Source organism: Cupressus sempervirens, chromosome 5 (assembly GCF_028749045.1).
Source record: "Cupressus sempervirens isolate cs-2001-9-10 chromosome 5, ASM2874904v1, whole genome shotgun sequence".
Lineage (NCBI taxonomy): Eukaryota > Viridiplantae > Streptophyta > Pinopsida > Cupressales > Cupressaceae > Cupressus > Cupressus sempervirens.
The window spans coordinates 279,957,269-279,980,878 of record NC_143122.1 but is presented as its reverse complement, the minus strand read 5'-3'; the positions used below and the strand labels follow the sequence as shown (position 1 = coordinate 279,980,878).

At 35.9% G+C, this 23,610-nt stretch overlaps 1 protein-coding gene across 9 annotated transcripts in view; it reads left to right on the top strand.

Annotated features, from left to right (window-relative positions):
- Positions 1-23,610, top strand: part of LOC149555669 (uncharacterized) — a 247,924-nt gene that overhangs the window by 163,875 nt on the left and 60,439 nt on the right. For 3 of the 9 annotated variants that reach the window (XR_016364535.1, XR_016364540.1, XR_016364539.1), the window contains 4 exons: positions 10,131-10,411; positions 10,562-10,631; positions 10,706-10,816; positions 16,028-16,402. Coding sequence is in view for 3 of the 9 variants with exons in the window: in XM_089829794.1 (XP_089685920.1) it covers positions 10,131-10,411; positions 10,562-10,631; positions 10,706-10,816 (462 nt within the window). In the remaining 6 variants the exon portion in view is untranslated. The remainder of the gene's footprint in view (positions 1-10,130; positions 10,412-10,561; positions 10,632-10,705; positions 10,817-16,027; positions 16,403-23,610) is intronic. The other 6 variants (XM_089829795.1, XM_089829796.1, XR_016364536.1 and 3 more) reach the window with 5 other exon arrangements.

Genomic DNA, 23,610 nt, shown 5'->3' with positions numbered 1-23,610 from the left:
CATCTAAACCATAGCAGTAAAGAACATACTAAAAGAAACATTGCAGTGAACAGAAGTAACATCACAATGTACAGAAATAACATCGCAATGTACATAAATAACATTACAATAACTGAAAAACCAAACTAAGTACATGGTTTCTCCCAACCGTCAATAGCATCACAAGACCATCATGGATCCTAGCCATCCCCCGCCCATAACATCCCAAGCCATTGATCAGATCGTCGATACTATTGTAGTAGGGGCTTCACTACTAAAACATGCTACAATATAAGCATAAGGAAATCTAACATGCTAGCAGTAAAGCATAAGATAATCCTACAAGTAGATAACATCACCTTTCACATACTAATCATCATAATAAGAAAATGCGTCAATAAATAACATCATCTAAACATGATATGCAAGCATTCCAATGAAAGCATAAATCACAAGAAAGCATACTCCGGAACCTGAAGTACTAAGTGAAGGCATCCAGCAACGGTCGCACTAGGATAAAAGACCGTCTCTGTACACCGGTCCTTAGCAGTGGTGAAGGTAGCTATGCCTCTCAACCACGTGGTACCCGTAGGTCCACACCCATTGTGCTAATGGAGATAATGATCCAACCACAAACACACAAAAACAACATCCATGGCTAACACTCACGCCATACAGTATGATGGCTGTAACCAAGAACCTAAGACAATGCAAGGAGTATAGGTCTTGGTTGGACACTCAATAGGCTACTAAGTAGGGGCTGACATCATGGAGAGTTGCTTGGCATTGACAAGCCCAAGCTTGGATCGTGTGTCCTCAAACTTAAATGGGTGCTCACACATTGTGTCCTCAAACTTAATCGGGTGCTCACACATTTTATTATCTTAACTTTTATTACCATTCACACATTTTATTTAGTTATCACTTATATAAAACTTTCTTGCCTCCGCCAACCCTCTGGCCACATTTATCACCAGGCTGCGGGATAGAAACCCCCTCCATATGCTACCATACCCTACCCATGCTCATCCTACGACAAGTGCCCGTGGGCATGCATACTCCCATCCCAACTCCAATGATCATAACTTTCAGAATTACCACAGAAGATCGGGCCTCGCAAGTCACCCGACAAATGTATGTGCACATACTCGTGTGAGGTGCACCACCATCACGAAGATCATAACACAAGGACTGGATGAGAACACAATGCAAAATATTACTCAACCGAAAAACAACTCGGGAGGACAGATTCTACACAAATCCCAAAGCCAATAAAACCATACATCATGAAATCACTCAACCCACCTCAATTTGGGAGTATGGATTCTACACAATCCCAATGATGCAACGAGACCAAACATCATGAACTCACTCAACTAGCCTCAATCTGGGAGCATGGATTCTACACGAATCCTAGTGTCCACGAAGCAATAACAAATGTCCAAAAGAAACCATAATAGCAAGTACAAAATCACTCAACCGAACATAAAGTTAGGTGTATGGATGTGACACACATCCCAATGCAAACACAAAAGTGCAACAAAGGTTTGACTGATATCCAAACAGCTAATCCAGGTCCACGACCCAACTCATGCCAAGAAAACCCGAGAAAATAGGGCGACATGCAAAACGAGGTAGAAAGCCCAAATTTTGGAAAAACTTCAAAATTAAAACCCATTTGGCCTTTGGGTACAAAAACCCCCAAAAATCCAAAAATAAATAGTTTCGGACACTGTATGCAAAAATGGCCAGCATAATGGCGCACAACCCCAAACCCTCATCCCAAAAAACAGGAAAATGCTCATACCCGACCAATCGGGCAGAACCAGCAAACAAAAATGGAGGGGAACACTACTCAACCTCCAGCCAAACAGCTACGAAAAACAGAAGTAGAAATGGAGCAAAAACAATAAAACGAGAGAGCCTTACCTCGCAGCCAAAAGGGCAAAATGAGAATTTGGACCAGAAAATAAAAAGCCCTCAGAAGTGGCCAAAAATTGTGGCAATCCAAGGTCTCCCAGAGTTGAATCCAACGAGCTCAACCTCGCGACGATCCCACGCCCGTAGCTCGCACAACGAACAAAACAGTAAATCCTCATGAAGAAGATTTTGGGTTTTACTCTCCAACTTTGTAATTTGAAAGTGAGAAGTGAGAAATTAAATTCCTTTTTGGATACTTATTCACTTTTCGAGTGAATAATCGATTAGGGAAAATAACTAACCAACCTAGTTAAACCCCAAATCGACTCAAACAAAAATAGGCTATTCCTAGAAATAGGAATTTATCTATGGCAAAGCTGCCAGAAATTAAAATAAATCAATTAAAAAACCTAAAAACCTAAAAACACAGGAATTTCGTTAACAACTTTCGTGACAAGGTGAAACTCTAAATGCATAGACATGCTCACTGGTCTGATCACATAATACAAATGAATTTGGATTTAATAATCACTGAAAGGTTTAATTAAACAATTAAAATAAGGATACGTCGACCATACAGGGATGACATTGGTAAAATATGAATGGCTGAATCGCTAACTCAATGTGCCATTGCCAGGGATATAAATCTTGCACACTAAACAACACAATCAAGTGCAATTGCATATAATAACATAGCCGAAGTAATAAATGCATTAAATCACCTAATTTAACTATTTATTTAATTATATTAAAATAATCTATTTACATCACTCACGTTCGCATAAAGCATAACAATGCAAGAATGAAGTAAATAACCATAGCATTATATCCATCACCTAACATAATCAGAGATATGTCCAAATACCAGATAACCAGATATCATCATAAAACACACTGTCATCTCAAAATGGCATCATCATGCAATATGATCATTTGAGCAACATAGTAGTCTAACATCTATGATACTGAAATCAAGGTATAACATCTGACCCTTAGGTCATCTCAAATGAAAAACATAACATGAGTAACAAGTATCTCTCAGATCAAAATATAACAAGGTAAATATCTGCAGCTCATAACCAATGAATCCAATATGGACAATCCATTTCTAACTATTCAAACATTAAATAATGGTTGTTAACACAATATGAAATTGCACTTAAAACACAAGCGAACACAGTAAGAAACATGACTAACCACTGCTACAGGAACCTAGTCTAGTGTAGCATGGTAATAATACACAGTGAAATCTCTGCACACATCTCAAGGTAATCATGGAATAACATCATGATACCACATTGATCCTGGTAACCACTGGCACAAATCATAGTGAACCATAAATCACATCATAATCTCATAAATCAGCCATAAGCATAATCAAAGTAATTGATATAGAAACATAAATCCAATCACCTCAACGGTGTAGACCACTCATGGTCACAATCATGATCCCTTCTAAAGGAGAGATCAATAAAGTTGCATCTATCAGGATGACTTACAGAAGTAAAATGAGAGAGGCACTACACAATATAACATCAAACAATTGAGTTTATCCAAGTTTAAGTCAAGACCTGATATTTGGAACCTTGGGGTTGTCACAACTAATCATACCCAATAGCACTTAAGATTTCCTTGTTCAAGAGAAGATTTCCATGTTGGTGGACTATGAAGCCATCATCAACGGATTGGACATCACACTTTAGAAGGTTGCCATGTATATCTTGAGGCAACCATGCAATGCTTTAGAATGTCAGTGCAATTGAACTATTTGCAAGCACATGGAATAAAAATGTACACAAATATTGAACAATCTTGTTTATATTTGTTAATGTTTGGCAACTTTAGTTGGATAAACTCATGAGACTAAACTAAAGTTATATATATTATATATCCTATGTATACATATGTGTGTGTGTGTAGTTAAATAATAAACTATTATATTAATTAAATATAAATGAATAGACATGTCCCATGAAGGGACGTGTCTATCCATATCTCATCCACAATTTAAAGGGAGATCATTGCACTTGGTACACACATACCAAGAAGGCAGTCCAATTACATTTGCAATGATCCTTTGAATAAAAAACATTGTATTAGAGCTAGGCTGCAAATGTAAGATAGGATTGAACATGAAGAACGAGATAAAAATATAGAGAGAAAAAGAAGACTCGCTCACAGTTGCACTACGAAAAGTTGCATAGCCATCATGAGCATTTCAATTGTTGTTAATAACAGTGACATCTTTGCCATCTCCAGTGAACATGATGTTGTGTTTTGAATATTCAATTTATCCTATTGCACCCCTGCTTTTATTTGGATCACATATCTCATCTTACTCTTCAAAGGAGCCATATCAACTACCGATTGAATGCATCTATGCTCACTGCTACCATCCTTCGCAATCACTGCGTGAATCCCTCGCTATTTGACAGTGTGGATGAAAGTTTGTATGAAAAAGATAAAAACGACATTTTGAGGGATTGAAGAAGCCCTCCATAACACAATGGATCCACACAAGACCAAATGAGAGACATTATTAGACATAATAAATCTGACACGATACTAATAAGTGAGTCCACATCGTTGTTGTAGTTGGTGCATTTGAACAACTGAGGGAAAGTAAATCTCTACAAAAAAATAAGATCAAATAGAAAAGAGTACATTGAGAAATGAAGATCTCAGGGCATACATAGAACATTTTCGGGCATGTATAAAGGAGGTGAGCATAAACAAATGAAGAGCTTGCACTGAAAATTATGAAGACATTCAAAATTGACTACATGGCATCCACACAACACTCGTGTATGAGGACAATCAAAGGTATAAGGGACATGAGAAGAATTTGTATGAAGACAAACTCTTAGACAATGACAGTATGTTAAGGACAAACCACACTTATTGCCACGTCGTCCTTACTGATACTAATCACACAAGTAGAGTTTAGGCAAACTCCATAGGCTTACGTGCATAATCATATGCCAAATTTGGCAATTTATTAGGTAATTGCGTTCTGTTTGAGTCTATTGGAAGATCCCAAGGTTAATAACCTTGGTCCTACTACAAACACTAAGATTTCGTGTGGATACTCCAAAATAGGAGATAGTGACACTCAATGACCCACCACAAGAGAATAGTGATGTTGGTCAATAAAGCATTGTAGAATCCACCAAATAACCATTAATGTTAATAAGGTTGGAGGTAAGTATAAATTATTTATTTCTTATGAATATAAGTGAAAGTGGTTATTTAAGATGTGGCATTAATAAGAAAATAATGTGAGAACATAGATTAAAGAGATACACATAGAAGATGGAATATATATATATATATATATATATATATATATATATATATATATATATATATATATATATATATATATATATATATATATATATATATATATCATAGTTTTGAGAATCACCCTAAAATTACCAGAATCATTGGTTTGGCGATTCGATTCATGCCTTATGATTTTTTTGGAGCGGGTGAATCGAATCATTGATTTTTTGTCATGAATTGGATGAATCGCCAATTCATGCGATTCATGCAAAACATCACATGAATCGGCACAGGTAGCCAAAAGTGAAGACATTTTTTAATAAAAACACATGTTTTTTTCATATTATTTATTTCCTTTCCTCTTTGTTTTAACCCTAAAGGGCCTTCTAATTGTTTAGCACGAGTAGAAGAGAGGATCTTGATCTTAGATTCTTACATACATTTATGATTTGATGTCTTATGGATCTTCATCTTAGATTCTTACATACATACGTTTCATTGATCTTCATTTAAATTCTTACATACATTTATGATTTTATGTCTTATGGATCTTCATCTTACATACATATTATGATTTGAATCATTATGATCCTATGATTTCTACTTACTTCAGCTACAACCTACAATTTACATTTTACGTGTAACATAGTTACATATGTGATGGATTTATCATTTATGTTCTATGTTTATGCATGTTAACTTCTATTTGATGATGTTATAGTGTGTTTAAGTTATATTCAATTAAGGGTGTATGACATAAGTTTTAAATTGTTAAAATTTCTAAATTTCAAGGATTTTTTAAATTTGTCGATTTGTGGCCTATTCGATTCCGATTCATGGCCAATTCGTGATTCGATTCGGCCTTGCTGATTCCGATCCAATTCCGATTCTCGTTACTTTGATACACACACACACACACATATATTAGAAAAATAGAACAAAAAAAAAAACAAAGAAATAATATACTATTCCAGCTGAATTTTATTGAATAATAGATGCAATTTTATACAACTTGACCCACCAACATTCCTAAATGACTGCTAATTAAATTGACATTAAACTACTTCATGATTGACAACACACATAAACTTGACAGCTAACTAGAACTTATGGACACCTAACTCAAACACATCTACAACTAGTTATTTATTCAAACTAAAACTCTGACTCACACCTAAACTGAACTTATCTTTCCGGCAACTCAAACAAGGTTTGCCACATGTGCATCGATGATTTATTTACTATTGTTGGAACATTAACTCCAACACCCCCACTTAATTTGACAACTAAAGAAAACATTATGTAGAAATTATACGTTGAAAATAGTTCATAGACCAGTGAGACTTCCTCAAATTGCTCCCAATTGCTGGTATAGTCATGCAACTATCATCCAGCTTCGAGACACCATTGGACACCATTTCCACATGAAATGCCTCATAACCCTCGTAAATGTATGATGCCAAGCTTCTAGATTTTCAGATCTCCCTGAACTATTGGACACCAATCCATACATGTGTGTCTCATAACCCCAATGAGGGATAGTTTCTCCGATCTGTTAGCACCTTAGACTATTGAGCATTTATCTAGCCTCTACTACATCCTTCCCTATTTTCTAAGCATAGATTTCTTCAAAATAAAACAAGTTCTTCATTTGCAATAATGTCATCATCACTAACAACATCTAGTGGTTCTTCTCTAGGCCTCATCTTCTTGACAACCTCTTCTCTAACACACACAATTTAACAAGAAGATGGCTTTGATACCACATTAGAAAAATAGAACAGCAGAAACAAAGAAAATACAACAATAATGACCATCAAGATTTGGTGGTTCTTCTCTTGGCCTCGTCTCTTTGATAGCTTCTTCTCTAACACACAATTTAATAAGAAGATGAAACAATCATTCTATTTTGAAAAGTCAATGCTTTGAAAATAGGAAAGGATGTAGCAGAGGCTAGATGGATGCTCAATAGTTTGAGGTGCTAATGGATTGAAGAAACTATACCTCATTGGGGTTATGAGACACACGTGTGGATTGGTGTCCAATAGTTCAGAGAGATCTGAAAATATGGAAGCTTGGCATCATATCTTTACATGGGTTATCAGGCATTTCATGTGCAAATGGTGTCCAATGGTGTTTCGAAGCTGGATGATAGTTGCATGACTATATTGGTATTAGAGCTATCTTCTTTGTTTTTGTTGTTTTTCTAAGAAGAATAACAAGCTGAAAATTCCTTAAAAATAAAAAAAAGTAAATAGAACAAAGAAATAATATACTATTCCAGCTTAATTTTATTGATTAATAGATGCAATTTTAATACAATAGCTTGACTCACCAACATTCCTAAATGACTGCTAATTAGATTGACAAAAAACTACTTCATGATTGACAACACACACATAAACTTGACAACTAATTGGACTTATGGACACCTAACTCAAACACATCTACAACTAGTTATTGATTCAAACTAAAACTTTGACTCACACTTTAACTAAACTAATGTTGCTAGCAACTTGAACAAGGTTTGCCACATGTGCAACAATCATTTATTTACTACTGTTGGAACTTTAATTCCAACAGCATGTATGTTCAATGTATATATTTAAATTAGATATCTATCTATATTGGAATAATGGATATTATTCTCAAAGAAGATAAGAGGGAATGCCATTAGTTTATAATTATCTACATTTAATTGGGAAAATATTATATTGAGTATTATTGTAGTCTCTCTCTCTCTTGTTTCTATTTTCAATACATACCATAAGAGCTATTTGCCTCGATCTTTTCCTCCAAGAATGTTATTGCAGGAAAAGGGAGGATTGACATAAGATTCAGAGGGAGTTTGACAATTCTTCAAAGGTAAAGGAGCTCAAAAGATTGATGTTCAAAAGAAGTCCAACATATTTGTTTGAAGGAGCGTATAGAGGATATGTTTTAGTTATGAACAAATTAGAGGGAGTTTTGATTTCATGTAAACTTTTGGTATCATTGTGTGAGTGCATGATGTAATGGGCCTACCCGCTGTGAACATCATGAGGAAGTGACGACTTCCAAATGATCATCACTTGTATTTGCAAAAATTATTGAAAGGTGACGATCTTACAATAACTTAATTTTCTATTATGATGGATATCTTACAATGTCTATGCAGATCATGATAGATTATACTTTGCATGGTGGATGTTTATATGGTACGCATTATGAGAATGCATGTGCACATACTTTATAAACATTTTGAGTACATGGTGAATGTTATAAATTGATGTCTTGGAGACCATTACATAGAGAACTCAGTGAATATTATTTGACTTGATGTCTTGGAGACCATTACCTTATCGAGTACATGGTGATATCACATGTTGATATTTTGCAGGCCATTACTTAGAGTATTTGGTGAATATCATATGTTGATATTCTAGAGACCAATACTCATGATATCAATTGTGATATCAAAATTGTGGATATCTGTTGATCAAAGATTTCCTTAAAATTTTGTCATTCCATATATTACCAATGGTGTAATTCCTTTGTTTATATCCTCCCTAGCTAAGAGGGAGTGTTAATGTTTGGTAGCTTCAGTTGGATATACTCATGAGACTGAACTGAAGTTATATATATATATGCATGTGTAGCTAAATGATAAACTATTATATTAATTAAATATTAATGGCAGGGACATGTCTGTCCATATCTCATCCACAATATAAAGGGAGGTCACTGCACTTGGAACACACATACCAAGAAGGCAGTACAATTACATTTGCAGTGATCCTCTGAAAAACAGCTATATTCACTATAACATTTGCCAATATTGGAAGGAAGTTGCAGGCTTTGATATATCGCCCATTGTATTGGAGGAGGTTGATCCGCTATTGGATTGGCATTATGAGGTTTAAGTTCTCTACATAGGAGCCCCATGTATGGGTTGACTATTTTGAACTTGAGGTACAAACAATAATTGTGGAGGAGAAAGAGGAGAGAGCATGTGTAGATACCAAGGTATTACACACAAGTATCTTCAATACAACATTTTCAATGAACTATTTGAGATATGAGCAGCAAACTTTTTTAGAGTTAGTGATGCATAATCCTCTCTATTATCGCCCATGTCTCCATAATTCACTTTTTTTATGGCTCTGCTATTCCAATTGTATGTAAGAAACACTTTTCAATACTTATATTATTGAAATTCTTGTTTCCTTAAGCTTAAATCACTTTGGTACTCATTTGTTTTATGTATACTTTTGTATGTGCACAAACGAGTGTGTGGTTGAACATGTTTTAAAGTTATTAAGATTGACATAGATTAGATTACGTAGAAAAATATGCACATCTTTGAGAAATGTCTATATATCATGTTTCAACTTGTTGAGTCTGCTCTTGATATTTTTTGAATAGTTTGAGTTTGGCATAGTTCAAAGTTTTTGATATGAGTGCAGGTATGGAAAAGGATGGATATCTATTCTTGAAGTTTAAGTTTTCCAAATTTTGTGTCGTGTATTTGTAGACATTTGGAGGCATTGATGAAAATATTGGAGGAATTCTCGAATATGGCTATATTTTATTTCATCATAGACTCAACATATAAATAAGTGTATGATATTGAATTAATTGTGGTTTTGGAGTTTGTTTTCGTTTGTGAGTATTTAGTTTTGTTCTCATTACCACATTTGTTTTCTTGAGCTTTCTCACATTATTTTGTGACTGTGACCTATTTGTCTCGACTTTACAAAACTGGACTGTGAGCGCTGCATATCTAATGAGAGTACATTTCTCTCTTTTTAGAACAGTATAATGATATTGACATGAATTTGAGAGATTGTTTAAACTTAAGGTCTTCATATGGTTATAAATGTTGCAACTATCAGCTTCTAAGACTTTGGTTGTTGTATTTTGGTTTTCACATGTTGATTTTTCATATTGGTTGTCAATTCTTTCAGGTTATTGCATCAGTTGCAGCACTTACTAAACAACAAAATAGAATTTGTGATGTAAGAAATGACCTGAGAGCAACACGGGAAGTTGTTAAAGCTGTAAGCCCACATTTAGGAAACTTCATCGGCATTTCTAGACGCTTTGAGTTTGTTGGTAAGATTCAAGGGTGTGATATATATGATGACTATGCACACCATCCTACTGAAGTCCGTGCAGTTCTCCAGGCTGCTCGTCAGAGATTTTCTGATCGAGCTCTCTGGGTTGTTTTTCAACCCCACATGTACAGGTTTTTATTGATTATGTCAATTAGAACATCTAAATCAACTGTCAGAAGGCTTTTTGATTGTGCAAAAATAGATAGTGTTGTTATGATAGCAAGGTAGAATATTTATCATCTTGTTTAACTTCAAATCTTTATATGGATTGTCTGTTACAGCCGCTTAGCAGGATTATTGCAAGATTTTTCGCTAGCTTTCAGTTGTGCAGATCGTGTAATTATTACTAAGGTTTTAAGCTCTACTTTTGGAATCTTTGCATCTTTGAGAAAATGTTATTGCTCAGAGGCTGAATCTCAAAATAGAATTATATATGGAAGGTTTACGCGGCACGGGAGGAAAATGTCTGGAATATTAGCGGGAGAGATCTCGTATCATCTATTGTTGGACCATCCACTGAATATATTCCTGAATTGGTACTTGAAATTATTCTTTTTATACTTTTTGTTTATAAAGCAATAAGAATCCTATATAAATCGGACTCCACATGAATTATATATCTGGAAGGTAGATAGTAGAAGGATGATAAAAGCTTAGCTGATGGTGTGATTAGAAGTTATTTGAACAACCATCTGCTGGGTCAGCATGTAAATAAAATATGGGAGTGAACATTCAGAAGTATGCACAGATATTGATTGCAAGAACACAGTTCATTGCTTTCTTTTTACAACTTAAATCTTCATTATGTCAACTGTTTGGGAGAATACATTAGCAAGTTACAAAACACACTTCTTTCCATATATAACTTCTAATTACACAAACCCTTCACTGACATGACTATTGGTATTTCTAACAATCTCTAACATGTGCTGCACTTAGATTTTTGAACACTTGCCTCACTAGATAAGCTTCACTCTTCTTAAAACCAACATACCTAATGTCTAATTTGCATTTATCTATCTTTTAATTCGTATATTATAGAAGTAATAACTCTAGCCATACAATTGTAAATGGATAAATTTGTTGATTTTTTGGTAGCTAGATCGGATTCTAGCTCTATTAATTAGAAATTAAAATTATATTTGAATTGAAGATCATTGGGTTGGGCCTGTAATTATTGCCTTTTACTAAATTCAATATGCATGTCTTTGGGCTGCGCCCAAACATATAATGTGCAGTTGTAATTTGGTGCCAATACTAAGTTGACTTGTGGGAGAAGTCCTTATTGGGGTGAAGCAGGGCTGCCCTCTTTCTCCCACCTTGTTCGACATCTATATTGATGAGCTTGAGGCCCTTCTCAGAGACTCTTTGCTCCCAGTGATGGTTATTATTTGCATCAGGTCTTGATTTCCATTCTCCTTTTTGTAGATGATGTGGTCCTTTTAGACTCCTCCACAGAGAGTCTTCAGAGGCTTCTTGGTGGCTTGGTTGCCTTCTATGACCTATGACAGCTTATAGTGAACCTAGGTAAGACTCAGGTTATGGTCTTCAACTGTTTGAAGACTTCCCATCTGCACTTTTACTTTCAAGGTCAGGAGATTGAGATTACCTCTTCTTACATGTACCTTGGGGTAAAGTTCTCTAGACCTCGCTTTAGTTTGAGTTTTGCCATCTAGCCTAGAGTGAGCAGGGGATGGGCTCTCTTGCTATGCTTGAGAGACAGTTCTTTAGGCATCATTTCTAGGATACTACACCCAAGTTGTCCCTCTTGGACTCCCTGGTCAGGTTAACGATGCTTTGTGGTATGGGAACCTTCTCTTCTTGACTCAGATTGGGCCTCTATTGAGCACGTTCAGACTTTGTTACTTTGACGCATTATTAGATGTCATCGATTTACCCCTCACAACATTATTCTGGCAGAGTTAAAGGCTCATCCCTTTAGGCTAGGTGCCATTTTTGACCTGATTTGGTTTCTTCACTGTCTCTACGGCTTTGTAGATTCTATGGACGATCGACACAAATATTCTTACTTGGTTTACTATTCCTCTATTGCCATCATGTACCCTGATCCCTCCTCTAAAGCCTGTTGCTGGTATGCTCAAGCTACTTCCTTGCTAAGCTCGATCGGGATCGATATTGATTGCCTCCCTCCCTTACATTTCTTATTGGACGCTCCCACTCACCTCCTCCGTTCATGGCAGAAGATGAACGGACATGTCAAACTTGATATTTATAGACATCACATCACCACAACTTGGAGCTACCCAGTTGGGGAGTTATGGCTGAAGATGGCCTTTTATGTTGAGCACTTCCTAGATATTCGAGAAGGGATTATTGTACACCCTAACTACTTGCCTTTGCATTGACGCCATGCCTTACACATCTCTCTAGGGTCCTTTAATGTTGGCTCCCATTGGCTTCCTATCTAGACCGGTTAGCACGTGTAGAGAGTACCAGGTCTTTTGTTTGTGTATCCTGGTAGTGGCTAAGACTGAGATCCATTTCATTTTCCATTGCTTTGCCTACTACGAGATCAGAGGGAGATTTTGTTGCTTATTCAGAGATTGTAGATCTCTTACAGCTTGCTTCGGCTACACAGACCATAGATGCCTTGCTCTTTATCTCCGGGAGACTATTTAATTCCACGACCACACTCTACAACTCTTATTCTCCCAAAGACAGGCCTCGGATCAGCTCATCACCGCCTTTTTCTCTCCCTCATTTTTGACCGGGGGGGTGAAGCAGTCGTCCAGTACCTCCACCACCAATTACTCTAGATCTGCAGGGCCCCCACAACGGATTTACTTGTTAGCAACACTGCTCCAATAACTCTTAATGGCGGTTCAAGGTCCTTACTCACTTTGGACTGATTCCTTCAGTGCTTGATTTCTTTTAACCGAGGAAGGATCCCTTGTCCTTGTTTCTTGCTTTCTCTTTTCCGGACATCGTTTGGTGTTCTTGTAGCCCACTGCCTCTTTGGTTGTACGATCACAGTCCCTTAGACCCTTTGGTAGTCTCTTGTTGGACATTAATAAATCTATCTTATCTTACCTTGTATATATACAAGGCATTGTATTTGCAATAATGCAAGCAATCAACTCAGAATTTTATATCTATGTGGAAGCGATTGGAATTGAAATTTCACTTTGTACTCTTAAGGCAGTGATTGTCCACAGGCTCTGTATTATCAGTGACTTGAATCATGCATAACAATTTGAATCGAACACACAACAATGCCATAAGTTATTTTTGAGGAATCAGTCATGCATAATAGCAATTTGAATCCATCTGCATCCTGATTTTCCAGTTTCCTGCGGGAGTTTCCGGTTTCCAGTTGCCTGTGTGTGCTGTTGTGTGCGAGTTTCCACCTGTTTCCTGATACGTCTGCGTGTGCTGTTGTCTTGCGTGAGTTCCTGATACTCCTGCGTGTGCTGTTGTCGTGCATGAGTTCAAGTGCGATTGTTTTATGCGGATGTGCCTTCAACCATTTTCGTGAGGCAAATGCCATCAACCTTATGTCGTCGATTAATGCGATGACTCTTTTCCAGCGGTCATCTTAGGGCTCATGCGGCAACCAAAACTATTAAAAAACTTAAAAAACATTAACGCGAAAGTCAAATTCGTTTAAAATTTGCCCACGTCAACTCTAAGTCATTCCGGTCTGGTTAAAAACAAACGAACGACTTTTAAAATTGGGGCAAATTCGACTAGGGTCCCGATGATCGAATTTGCCACAAATTACTCAGACTGGCAGCGACTTTGCATTGATTTTGAACTGAACCAGACTTTACACCGAACTGAATTTCGAATTTGCCCGACTGAGCGAATATGGTAACTTAGGTGAAAAACTAGAAACCATAGATAAATGATGTAATTATTGGGTTTCTTCTAAACTTGTGCGACTTGAGAGAAAAAAGAAGAAGTCATTCTTATCTGGTGTGAAAGAGTTATGTTATCTTTAAGATATGGCAGGTAAATGGTGACGAGATCAGCTTACAAATTGCCTCAAAGGTAAGTGACCAATACTCTTGGGAATTCAGTGGGACAATCATTTTTTCCTTGAAAAACTATTCACTTTCAGAGAATGCTGGCTCTCAATTTTGAGTTTGTAGTAAAAAGTCGTGACCACTACAAGTGCTAGGTCTGCGACATGATGAGCTGGCGATGAGATGAGAAAATTATCTGTCTGAAAAATAAATGGTCCTGAGCATAGTGTCACACCTGTTGGACTGTAGAATTGTCTCAAATGTCTTAGTTGAATTTGCTATTACCAGGGATGCTTCTGCACATCCATTGGACTAGAATCATCTCAAATGTCCAGGGTGGATTTGATATGCCAGAGCTGCTGCTGGGTACCCAGATGCTTATAGAGTTGGGATAAAACAAGCAGTGCTAGCCTTTGAGAGTTTGGTGTGCTAGCACCAATCATTCTCCAACACCAAATATAAAAGTAAAACAGAAAAATGTAAGATTTAAGTAAAAAATTTAGAACTTGTTAAAGTTTGTCTAGTTTCTACTTTCTAGTATCAAGCTAAACAATCAAGAAGGAAAGGGCCTCCCAAAAGCACCCTTATAAACCTACACCTCGTCAAAATTGTGTCTATAATTTCATCATTCGCTACCATCCCATCCATGGTTGAAAAAAGCCGTGATATATTGCTAAACTCACAATATATCACGTACCATAAGAGAAAATGATATAGTCGCAGTTAAAACTGGATATGATTTATTCAATGTCGCATGGCAATTTTTTGGTAAAATACTCACAAAATTGTGCATTTAGGGCATAAAAATCGGCAATGGAAAAGTTATAACCTAAAAACAAAAAAAATATAAAACAAAAGCGATTTATAGTTTCTTCAGACATGACTAAGGAGGATTTCTTTTAGCACCGCAAATACAAACGCAACGTCAGCGTCTTCATTTTAGACTTCAGTCATGACTTCTTCACCTTCGGCTTCACCATTTTAGGTTTTTATTTTTATGGACAAATTTCTTCAATAATGCCAAAAATGTCAATAATATACTTTTTTTCAACCTTAGGCAGTGGCTGGCAATTTGAAAGAAAGACGAAGCATTGATTTTTTCTGCGAAGAAAGTAAAATAGGAAATCTCTCGAGCTGAAGAAGGGTCCATGCCAAAAACATTGGATTTTTTCTTTCATGAATGTATGAATGTTGGTTGGTGCACTCACTGAGAATATTAACAAAGATCAAATATAGCAAAAAATAATAAATATGTAGTAAATATTATCCAAAACCTTTCAGATGGAAAGAAATTATTTGGGGACCTGGCTAAGTAACAAACTCAGACTTAGCTAACATTTGATCTCAGACTTGGATAATTATTTGGTGACTGGCCTCTTCAATAGTCTGATAAATTTTGATCTCAGTTATTTGATCTCAAACTTAGACAACTATTAGGTGACTGTTCTCTTTAAAAGTCTGATAAAATTTGATCTCTGTTGCTTCACAGACAACTAATATTTGATTCAGACTTAGACAGCTGTATGATGACTGCCCTCTTTAAAAGTTTGATAAACCTTGATCTCAGTTACTATATTGACTTAGCTCATATTTGATCTCAGACTTCGACAATTATTTGGTGACTGCCTTCTTTCAAAGCCTGATAAATTTTAATCTCAGTTACTTCATGAGTTAATAGTTCATAAATTCATACTTATAGACTTGGCTAATATTTGATCTCAGACCTAGTTAATATTTGATTCACTATCCTTGCACTTGCAGACTTGCAGGGCATGTAATTGTAGAAGATTGCTTGCCGGTGGCAGAAAGAGGGACATTTTATGGAAACATGGGACACCAGGAGAAAATTGCAGAGATGTCAAATGTAACCATTTCCCTGAGGAGATGACTAGGGATACAAGTCGGGTGAAGTATCACCTTGCAAAGATTGAATGCCATGGTATTACACCATGTACTGGCTATTCCAAAGAGGTTTTGAGGGAGGCATTAGCAAGCCTTGAAGCATATGTGCAAAAGAAGGAAAAAAGAGGACAACAGGGGCAATAACAATCCCTATGGCTGATTACAATTCTACAACGTTGTAAACAGGTGTGGGATCTTGTTCTATTGGGCCATGGATATGAGCTAAGTTACAAGGTACGAGTTCGAGTTCATGTTCGGCGACCTTAAAATTTGGATAAAATTCAACACCACCGAAAAATTAGAAAAAATTCGACATTAAATTTGCCTATATGACTTAATTAAAAGAAATTATATATAGAATAAATTGAAAAATAAAGTAATATTATATAAAACAATATTGTCACTTAAATATGTGTAAAATCTTACTTTAATTTTTATTAATATATAATTGATCAATGTATTATAATTTTATATTTAATTAAACATTTTTAAATATTATATTTTTAATATTGAATAGACAAGAAAATTTTAAAAAGTTCGACCATTTGTACATTAAAAGATAAAGATCTTTAATAATATTTCAAGATTTGTTTTTTTCTTTTACATTAATGCGTAAACAAAGTATAAAGATTGGTCTTTAATATTATTTCAAAAATATTTAACATCAGAACGAGAAAGGAGAAATGATGAAAATTAGGGGGAAAAGAGTCGCTAATCCAGGAATCGATCATTGCTGTTGGGGAAAAGAGAGAGCACTTGGCGGGGAGTAGCAGAGCTAATGGTGCTCAAATCATCAACCATAATGTACTTACCTCTAGTAAAAGCAGAGGCGAAGGGAGAAGCCTCCATGACTATTCTTTGAGGAGTTAGAACAAACTGCTAGAGGAATTTGGGATTGAAGGCAGCGTAGTGTGGAGGAGAGGGAATATGCGGCATGGAAATGAGTGGTAACATCATATCATCACGGTGGAGAAAGAAGACGATGCATCTAAAGCAAGCCCCTTCATTCGATTCAAATACAACCAATACTTTTGCAAATGGTTCGCAACATTCTCGAGGGTCAAGCCCTTCACATTCGTCAGCTGCATTATAGTCTTCGACACAACGTTTTTGATGCCAAAATGGGCAACAACATCGACAAACCTCATTGATGCGTAAGCAAGTCAGAATATATTTGGGCCTTGAGCACTCTGTGAACATGATTCTCAAACGTCAGATCTTGAATCGATCATGTCTGATGCAACATTACACCTGTATCTTGTCTTATCTACATTGATCATATTCAAACTTGTTTGAACCGTATCTTCTCTATAGCAACATCCACATTGGCATTTTATTCTAAAACCCAAATGGATTCTGTACGAATTTATTGGCAAACGACAATGAAATTTAATAAATTTTTCAAGTTCGTCAAATTTCGATCCTCATGGCTGAAATTCGGCGAACCCTGTGACACAAGATATGAGGATTGGGAAATGTGGATGGCCGTACATCAGGGTTTTGTGTTTCATGTTACACTTCTGGTGCTCAACCTGAACTTCAATGCACTACATGGAACAAAGAGATGCATCATAAGACAAAGGTAGCAGTTTCAAGATTTTGGTACTACAACAATATTCCGTTCAATGCTTTATGTAGTCTATATTGGAATCAATTGGTGGTGCAAGTAACACCTCATGAAGACCAAGCAAGCATTTGAAGGCTCATGCTATGATTGATAATTGATAAATATGTAATTGGGATAGTTTGGAATAGAATGAGGTCTTGAGGACCAAGTAGTGATGTATTAAGACCCATTTTGTGAGACCACATGTATATGCCATCATTCCAAAACTTGTTCAATGGGCTCTAGTAGGTCTAGAAATGGGGTAGGTATGGTCTTGGAGTGTTTCGAGACATTGGTGAACAATTTTGCTCAAGTTTGAAGTCCTAGTCTGTAAATTGAAAAAAGTTGCAACATTTTGCAAAAGTTATCAAAAAGTCGCATGACAAGTTTTTGGCAACACTGACAATAGACAACTTCACCTAACGACCATAGAAGTTCAAAAGATCATTGGGTAAGTCATAGGATATTACTTAAAGATTTTTAACTAGATTTGGCGCCATGATGTAGTTGTGGATTGATGAATGAACAAGAGTTTACTCATTTTTCTGCAAGTTTTGGTGTCTACAACTTGATGATTGTTTGTACGGATTCATGACTTGTTGAAACCAATTTGAGAGTATCGATAAATGTGTTAGCTAATCTCTAAACTTGATTTGATTTCAATTGGTGCAAGTTGAAAGTAGATAAACCCTATCTTATCAATGGGTGTGAGTTGAAGGTAGATATACTCACTTTTGTAAGATTGGGTTTGAAACCCTAGGCTTGATACGCTTTGTAGACTAAAATGTCTTTAAGTTGAGTTTTCACCATTGGAATTCAACGGCCACTGGGGGAATAGAAGTAGAGGAAGTATTCTTCATGTTACAAAAGATTTGGTGCAAAAATCCTAATTAAGCTAGGAGAAATAATGAGCCCTAGCCAAACATTTCCTTGTGATTGCCTATGAAATTGATGCAAAATTGATCACAAAAGTAAAAGGGACATTGGTAAATGTCATTTAAGGGTACATTAGGTGATGTTGGAGTGTGACAACACTTTTCCAAGCATTGGCTTGGAGGTGTGTGAAGAAACAAGGGTAGTTGTTTTGTCAAAGTGTCCAATTAGGCTTTATTTACACCAATACTAGTTGACCTAGCTAAGAGAGAAATCCAAACCCAATTCTTTGGAATCTAAAAGCACTCCCAAAAGTGTATCAAGATATGTGATTTGTCTCAAGGGTTATTCGGAGGAGTTTTGAATTATGGAGGGAAAACTGTGTTTGGAGGGATAATTGGAATTAGGTCTCTTCTAGGCCTAAGTTGTAGAATTCAGCATAGAAGGAAGAATGAGTTGTCTAATCTTGGTAATTAGTTTCCAAACAAGTCAAGAGGGAACCATAGGGATCTACCTATATTACACTTGTTAGTTTCCTTATGTTTTCTATTTGGAAGGGACTGTGTGAGTACAAGGTGGTGACTTAGTGGATCTTGTCACACAAATGTTTTGAGGGTTTAGGCATATAGGAGTCTTGGAATTTGTCAAAAGGCTCTAGGAAGTAAGTTGCATCCTATTTTGTTCCAAGGAAAACTAGGGTTCACCTTACCCGCTTACATGATAAAAGGGCCCATAGTTAAGAACTCATTGTGCTATCTATTGTCTCCTCATCATATCGGTATTAGAGTTTGTATTGATCACTTTGGTAGTATAACTTTGGTGTATGTCAGCAAAAGGAGGAGAAGAAGAGGTTAACACAATGCCTGACCAGGGTATGTCACAAGATGCAATTAAGAATTGATAAAAGAGATGCTTGAAGCAAAGATTGGGGAATTGAAACGAACTTAGGGTAAGGAGAAAGAATGTGAGTGTGAAATTGATGAAGAAGAAGAGGGATAAAATCCTAATTTGTTAGTAGAGCTACCTAAAGACCAGATGGCCTTTGTAGAAACCTTAAAATCGGTAAGTAGAGATGCGATAGAAAGTGGACTTATATACAGTGGGAGCATGAATATAGAAGAGGTGATAGATTGAATTGAGGCCCTTAATAACTATTTTGAATATAAAGATGTTTTGGAGAACAAGAGGGTTATATTGGCCAAGTTACAGCTGAAAGGTTCTAGACTCACATGGTGGAATCACTTACAAGGAGAGAGGATCAAAGAAGGAAAGAACATGATATCCTCTAGGGAGAGGAGAGGATCAAAGAAGCGAAGAACATGATATTCTCTAGGGAGAGGATGAAGACCAAAACCAAAGCTCACTTTATACTTGTAACATACGAATTTTACCAAAGCTGAAAATAGATAATTGTGCACTAGGGTTAGGTCTAAAATTATTTTCCCTATACCATAAATAGAAAATTGTGGCCTAAAATTATAAGATGATAACATAAAAGAAATGAACATATATCTATATCTAGAAAGTATTATCATGATAATGGCTACTACTATAAAGAAAGCTAATATAATCTTACTTATTTTTATTCATTCGTAAGGAAAACTAGAAATGAATTATGCTGATAAGTAAACAAGAAAGTAGATAAGAATTCAAATTGCATACATGTAGCTGAAATAACGGGTGTTGTACAAGCCTCAGCTTTTGGAGAAGAGAAGAAGCATTGACATAGGCTTAACCTCCCAGTTGCGGACCTTATATTATCCCCACACAATGTTTTACAAGAAAGGCCCTCCCTACCTTGGGTTAGGCTTGGGGCACTATATTCCAGCCATCTGAGCTTACTGGTGTTAGAGTGTCATTCCCACACTTATAGGGCAAAAACATGACTACGATTTTTTTTTTTTTGACATCATTTAAGTTGTACTCCAGATATTTTCCATTAACAATGATAATCAATTAAGGAGTCCGTACTAGTATTGGGTTAAGGTTTTCTTGCAAGTCTGGTTGTTACGACAAGAGTGCAGATATCGAGTTTAAAGACTCATCGACCCTTGATTGACCGCCTTCCAATTTATTAATATTAACTACCTTACAATTAGTTTTGCTCTACAATTTATCACTAATTCTTAAGATTACTCACAATATCCATTTATTGACTTTTTATTGAATCCTTATCAACTCTTACTAGGCCACCATTCTTACTTCATATAATTAAACTTATGCAAAATCGTTAGTTCTTAACAACTTCAAATTTCTAATACTTATCTTTTTCAAATTGTTCATACTTGCTAACATGGTCGCTAACAATCATATTGAATTCCTACTATACAATGTATCTATTGACTACTTCTTTGCTTAGTAGATTTTACCTGATTAACCCTTCTTTTTAAATTGCACCTTCATCTCATCCTTATCCTCTCAGATGGGCATTTAACTAAATTGTTCGTTCTATATACATAAATCTATCTAATTCAATTATTTATTTAATTACTATTATTATTATTATTAATATTTTAATATTTTTATATCGTAATTCCTCTAAACAATAATTAATCTTGTATGTAGTAACCTTCCTGGAGTACTAGACTAAGCCTTCATATGACTCATCATCTCTACCACTCCCATCCACAAATTTAACCCATATACTATAAGCCATGAAATGTTCATATTTGATCAACATACAATATATATATATATATATATATATATATATATATATATATATACATTTATTTAGTATTAATGTTGTTATTATTATTCTTATCATCATCTTCTTTGTGATAAATAACAATTAACATAGATATATCTTTTGCTTATGTAACATTTTAAATGAAGCATAATTTATATATGTTAAATAACTACACCAATGCTTAGATATTGTAATTTAAACACAAGACTTGATTCTTAATTATATTAAATCTAAACTAAACTAACACTTTTCCAACTCTAAACTATATTACTACTTTTACCAATCTAATCTATTCTAATACCTATACAAACATAGGCCAAATTCCCCCCCACGTGCTCCATCTCCCAAGCGAATTTCTCAAATCCCAAGGGGTCCTTGTAATGTCCCCTTTTTAGCATTCATAGCATGATGTTGTCATTAGCCTATTTCCCCACGGTCCCGTACGCTACCCAGGACATTAAAGGGGCTTAGAGGCCATTTGGCCTAGATAGTTTCAGTTGCAGGTCTTTTTGAGGGGTTTTGAGGCAACTTTGGGCATACTTACTATTTATAGTAAGTCATCTTGGGCATGGGCAGATCCAGTGGCAACGGTATGTCGATGGTAATTGTTTAAAATCGACAAGAAGACTTGTTTATCATTTTTAAGATTTGTTATGCATTGATAAAGCTATTTTATAAAGTTAAATTTAAATATTTAACTTTATTAATGCATAGATTATAGTTTGTGGGAAATATTTAAATTAAAAGAGTACCCTTTATTTTATAACACATTGGAGACATAAGTTACATAAAGGGAGTTATGTTTTATCCTACATTGAGAAAACGAAGGATGGAGCTCTTGTGAGAACACTATAAAAGAAATGGAAGAGCTTCTTTAATGCATGCTTGGAGATATCAAAGAAATTGAAATTTTTTTTGGAGATTATGTCTCAATAGTTTGAAGGACGAAATCCCTTCAAGCTGGAAATCTTGACGCCATTGAAAGATATGGTCTTGAGATTCAACATGGTAGCAATCCGAAAAAGCAGATACGAAAAAGCAGTCCGATTAAGCGGAACCGAAAAAGTAGGCTGAAAAAGCAGTCCGTAAAAGCAGTTCAAAAAGTAGATCCGAAAAAGCAGTTCGAAAAAACAAAACAGAAAAGCAAAGCAGAAGGGGCAGCATTGAAGGAAATTATTATAGCCAACTACAACCAGGTTCTTTTGTTAGTATTGCTTTTTTAGGTGTTATAAGTTTCAGCTGTAAATGTGCATTATACTAGCATTATCATTTTGTAATCCATGTAAATGCCAGAAGTCTTGGCCATATTTCATGAGCATTGTATTTTTCATTGCAATTAAGAAGATAATAGTTGCTGGTGTCATTTAAGCAAAAAAATATCATTATTAATCAGCTAGTTAGTTTGCACACCAACTGTTTGTAAAAATGCCAGTTGGCTGTAGGTGTTCATTTCTCATGCTTAGATCATATATATGCACTGAATATTGTCAAAATTAGTAGCACACTCATGTTAGGTCATTGTGTAGTCCATTTGGAGTCTTCTAGCACAAGATTTTCATTGATGCAAATTGAAAAAAGAGTCATTTAAAGCCAGCTGAAATACTATATCAGTCATACGTCCCTTGCATGTGAATTGTTTGATGAAATTCCTCAAGCTTTCATCAGCATTTTTGAGAGCAGATTTGAGGAGGGTCATTACAGTGGTATTAGAGCTTGTTTATCTTGCCATCCTAGTGGGTACAAACACAATGAACAGGTGGTGATATGACAGATTGGAGTGTTCAACCTTTAACTCATCACTATAATTTAAGAAGAACCAAGGCTCGTCCAAACATAGGACAAGAGGAACAGGGAAATCTAGAGGATCATATTGATATAGGTGAACAGGTTATTGGCAATATGGGAGACAGAAATGCTCGAGATCCTGGAGAGGAAAGATTCTTACAGTTATTAGAGACCTTGGCACAGGGATAGCAATTAGCAGAACAGAGGGCACAAGAACAAAATCAGAGAATGGAGCTTATGATGCAGATGATGGCTCGTCAAATGGGGTTGAATGGTAACATAGGTGGAGGAAATAATCAGAATGGTAATAATCAGAATGGTAACAATCAGAATGGGAATAATCAGGATGGGACACATAATGGAGGTGAACAAGTTGGGAACAATTTTGGTCATGCACCCCAGCAAGCTAGGACAGTGAGTTCGAGGCCCATGATTGCCACATTTCCTCCTAGAGCTCTAGAGCAGCCCGTACCAGAGCCCCAAATCACT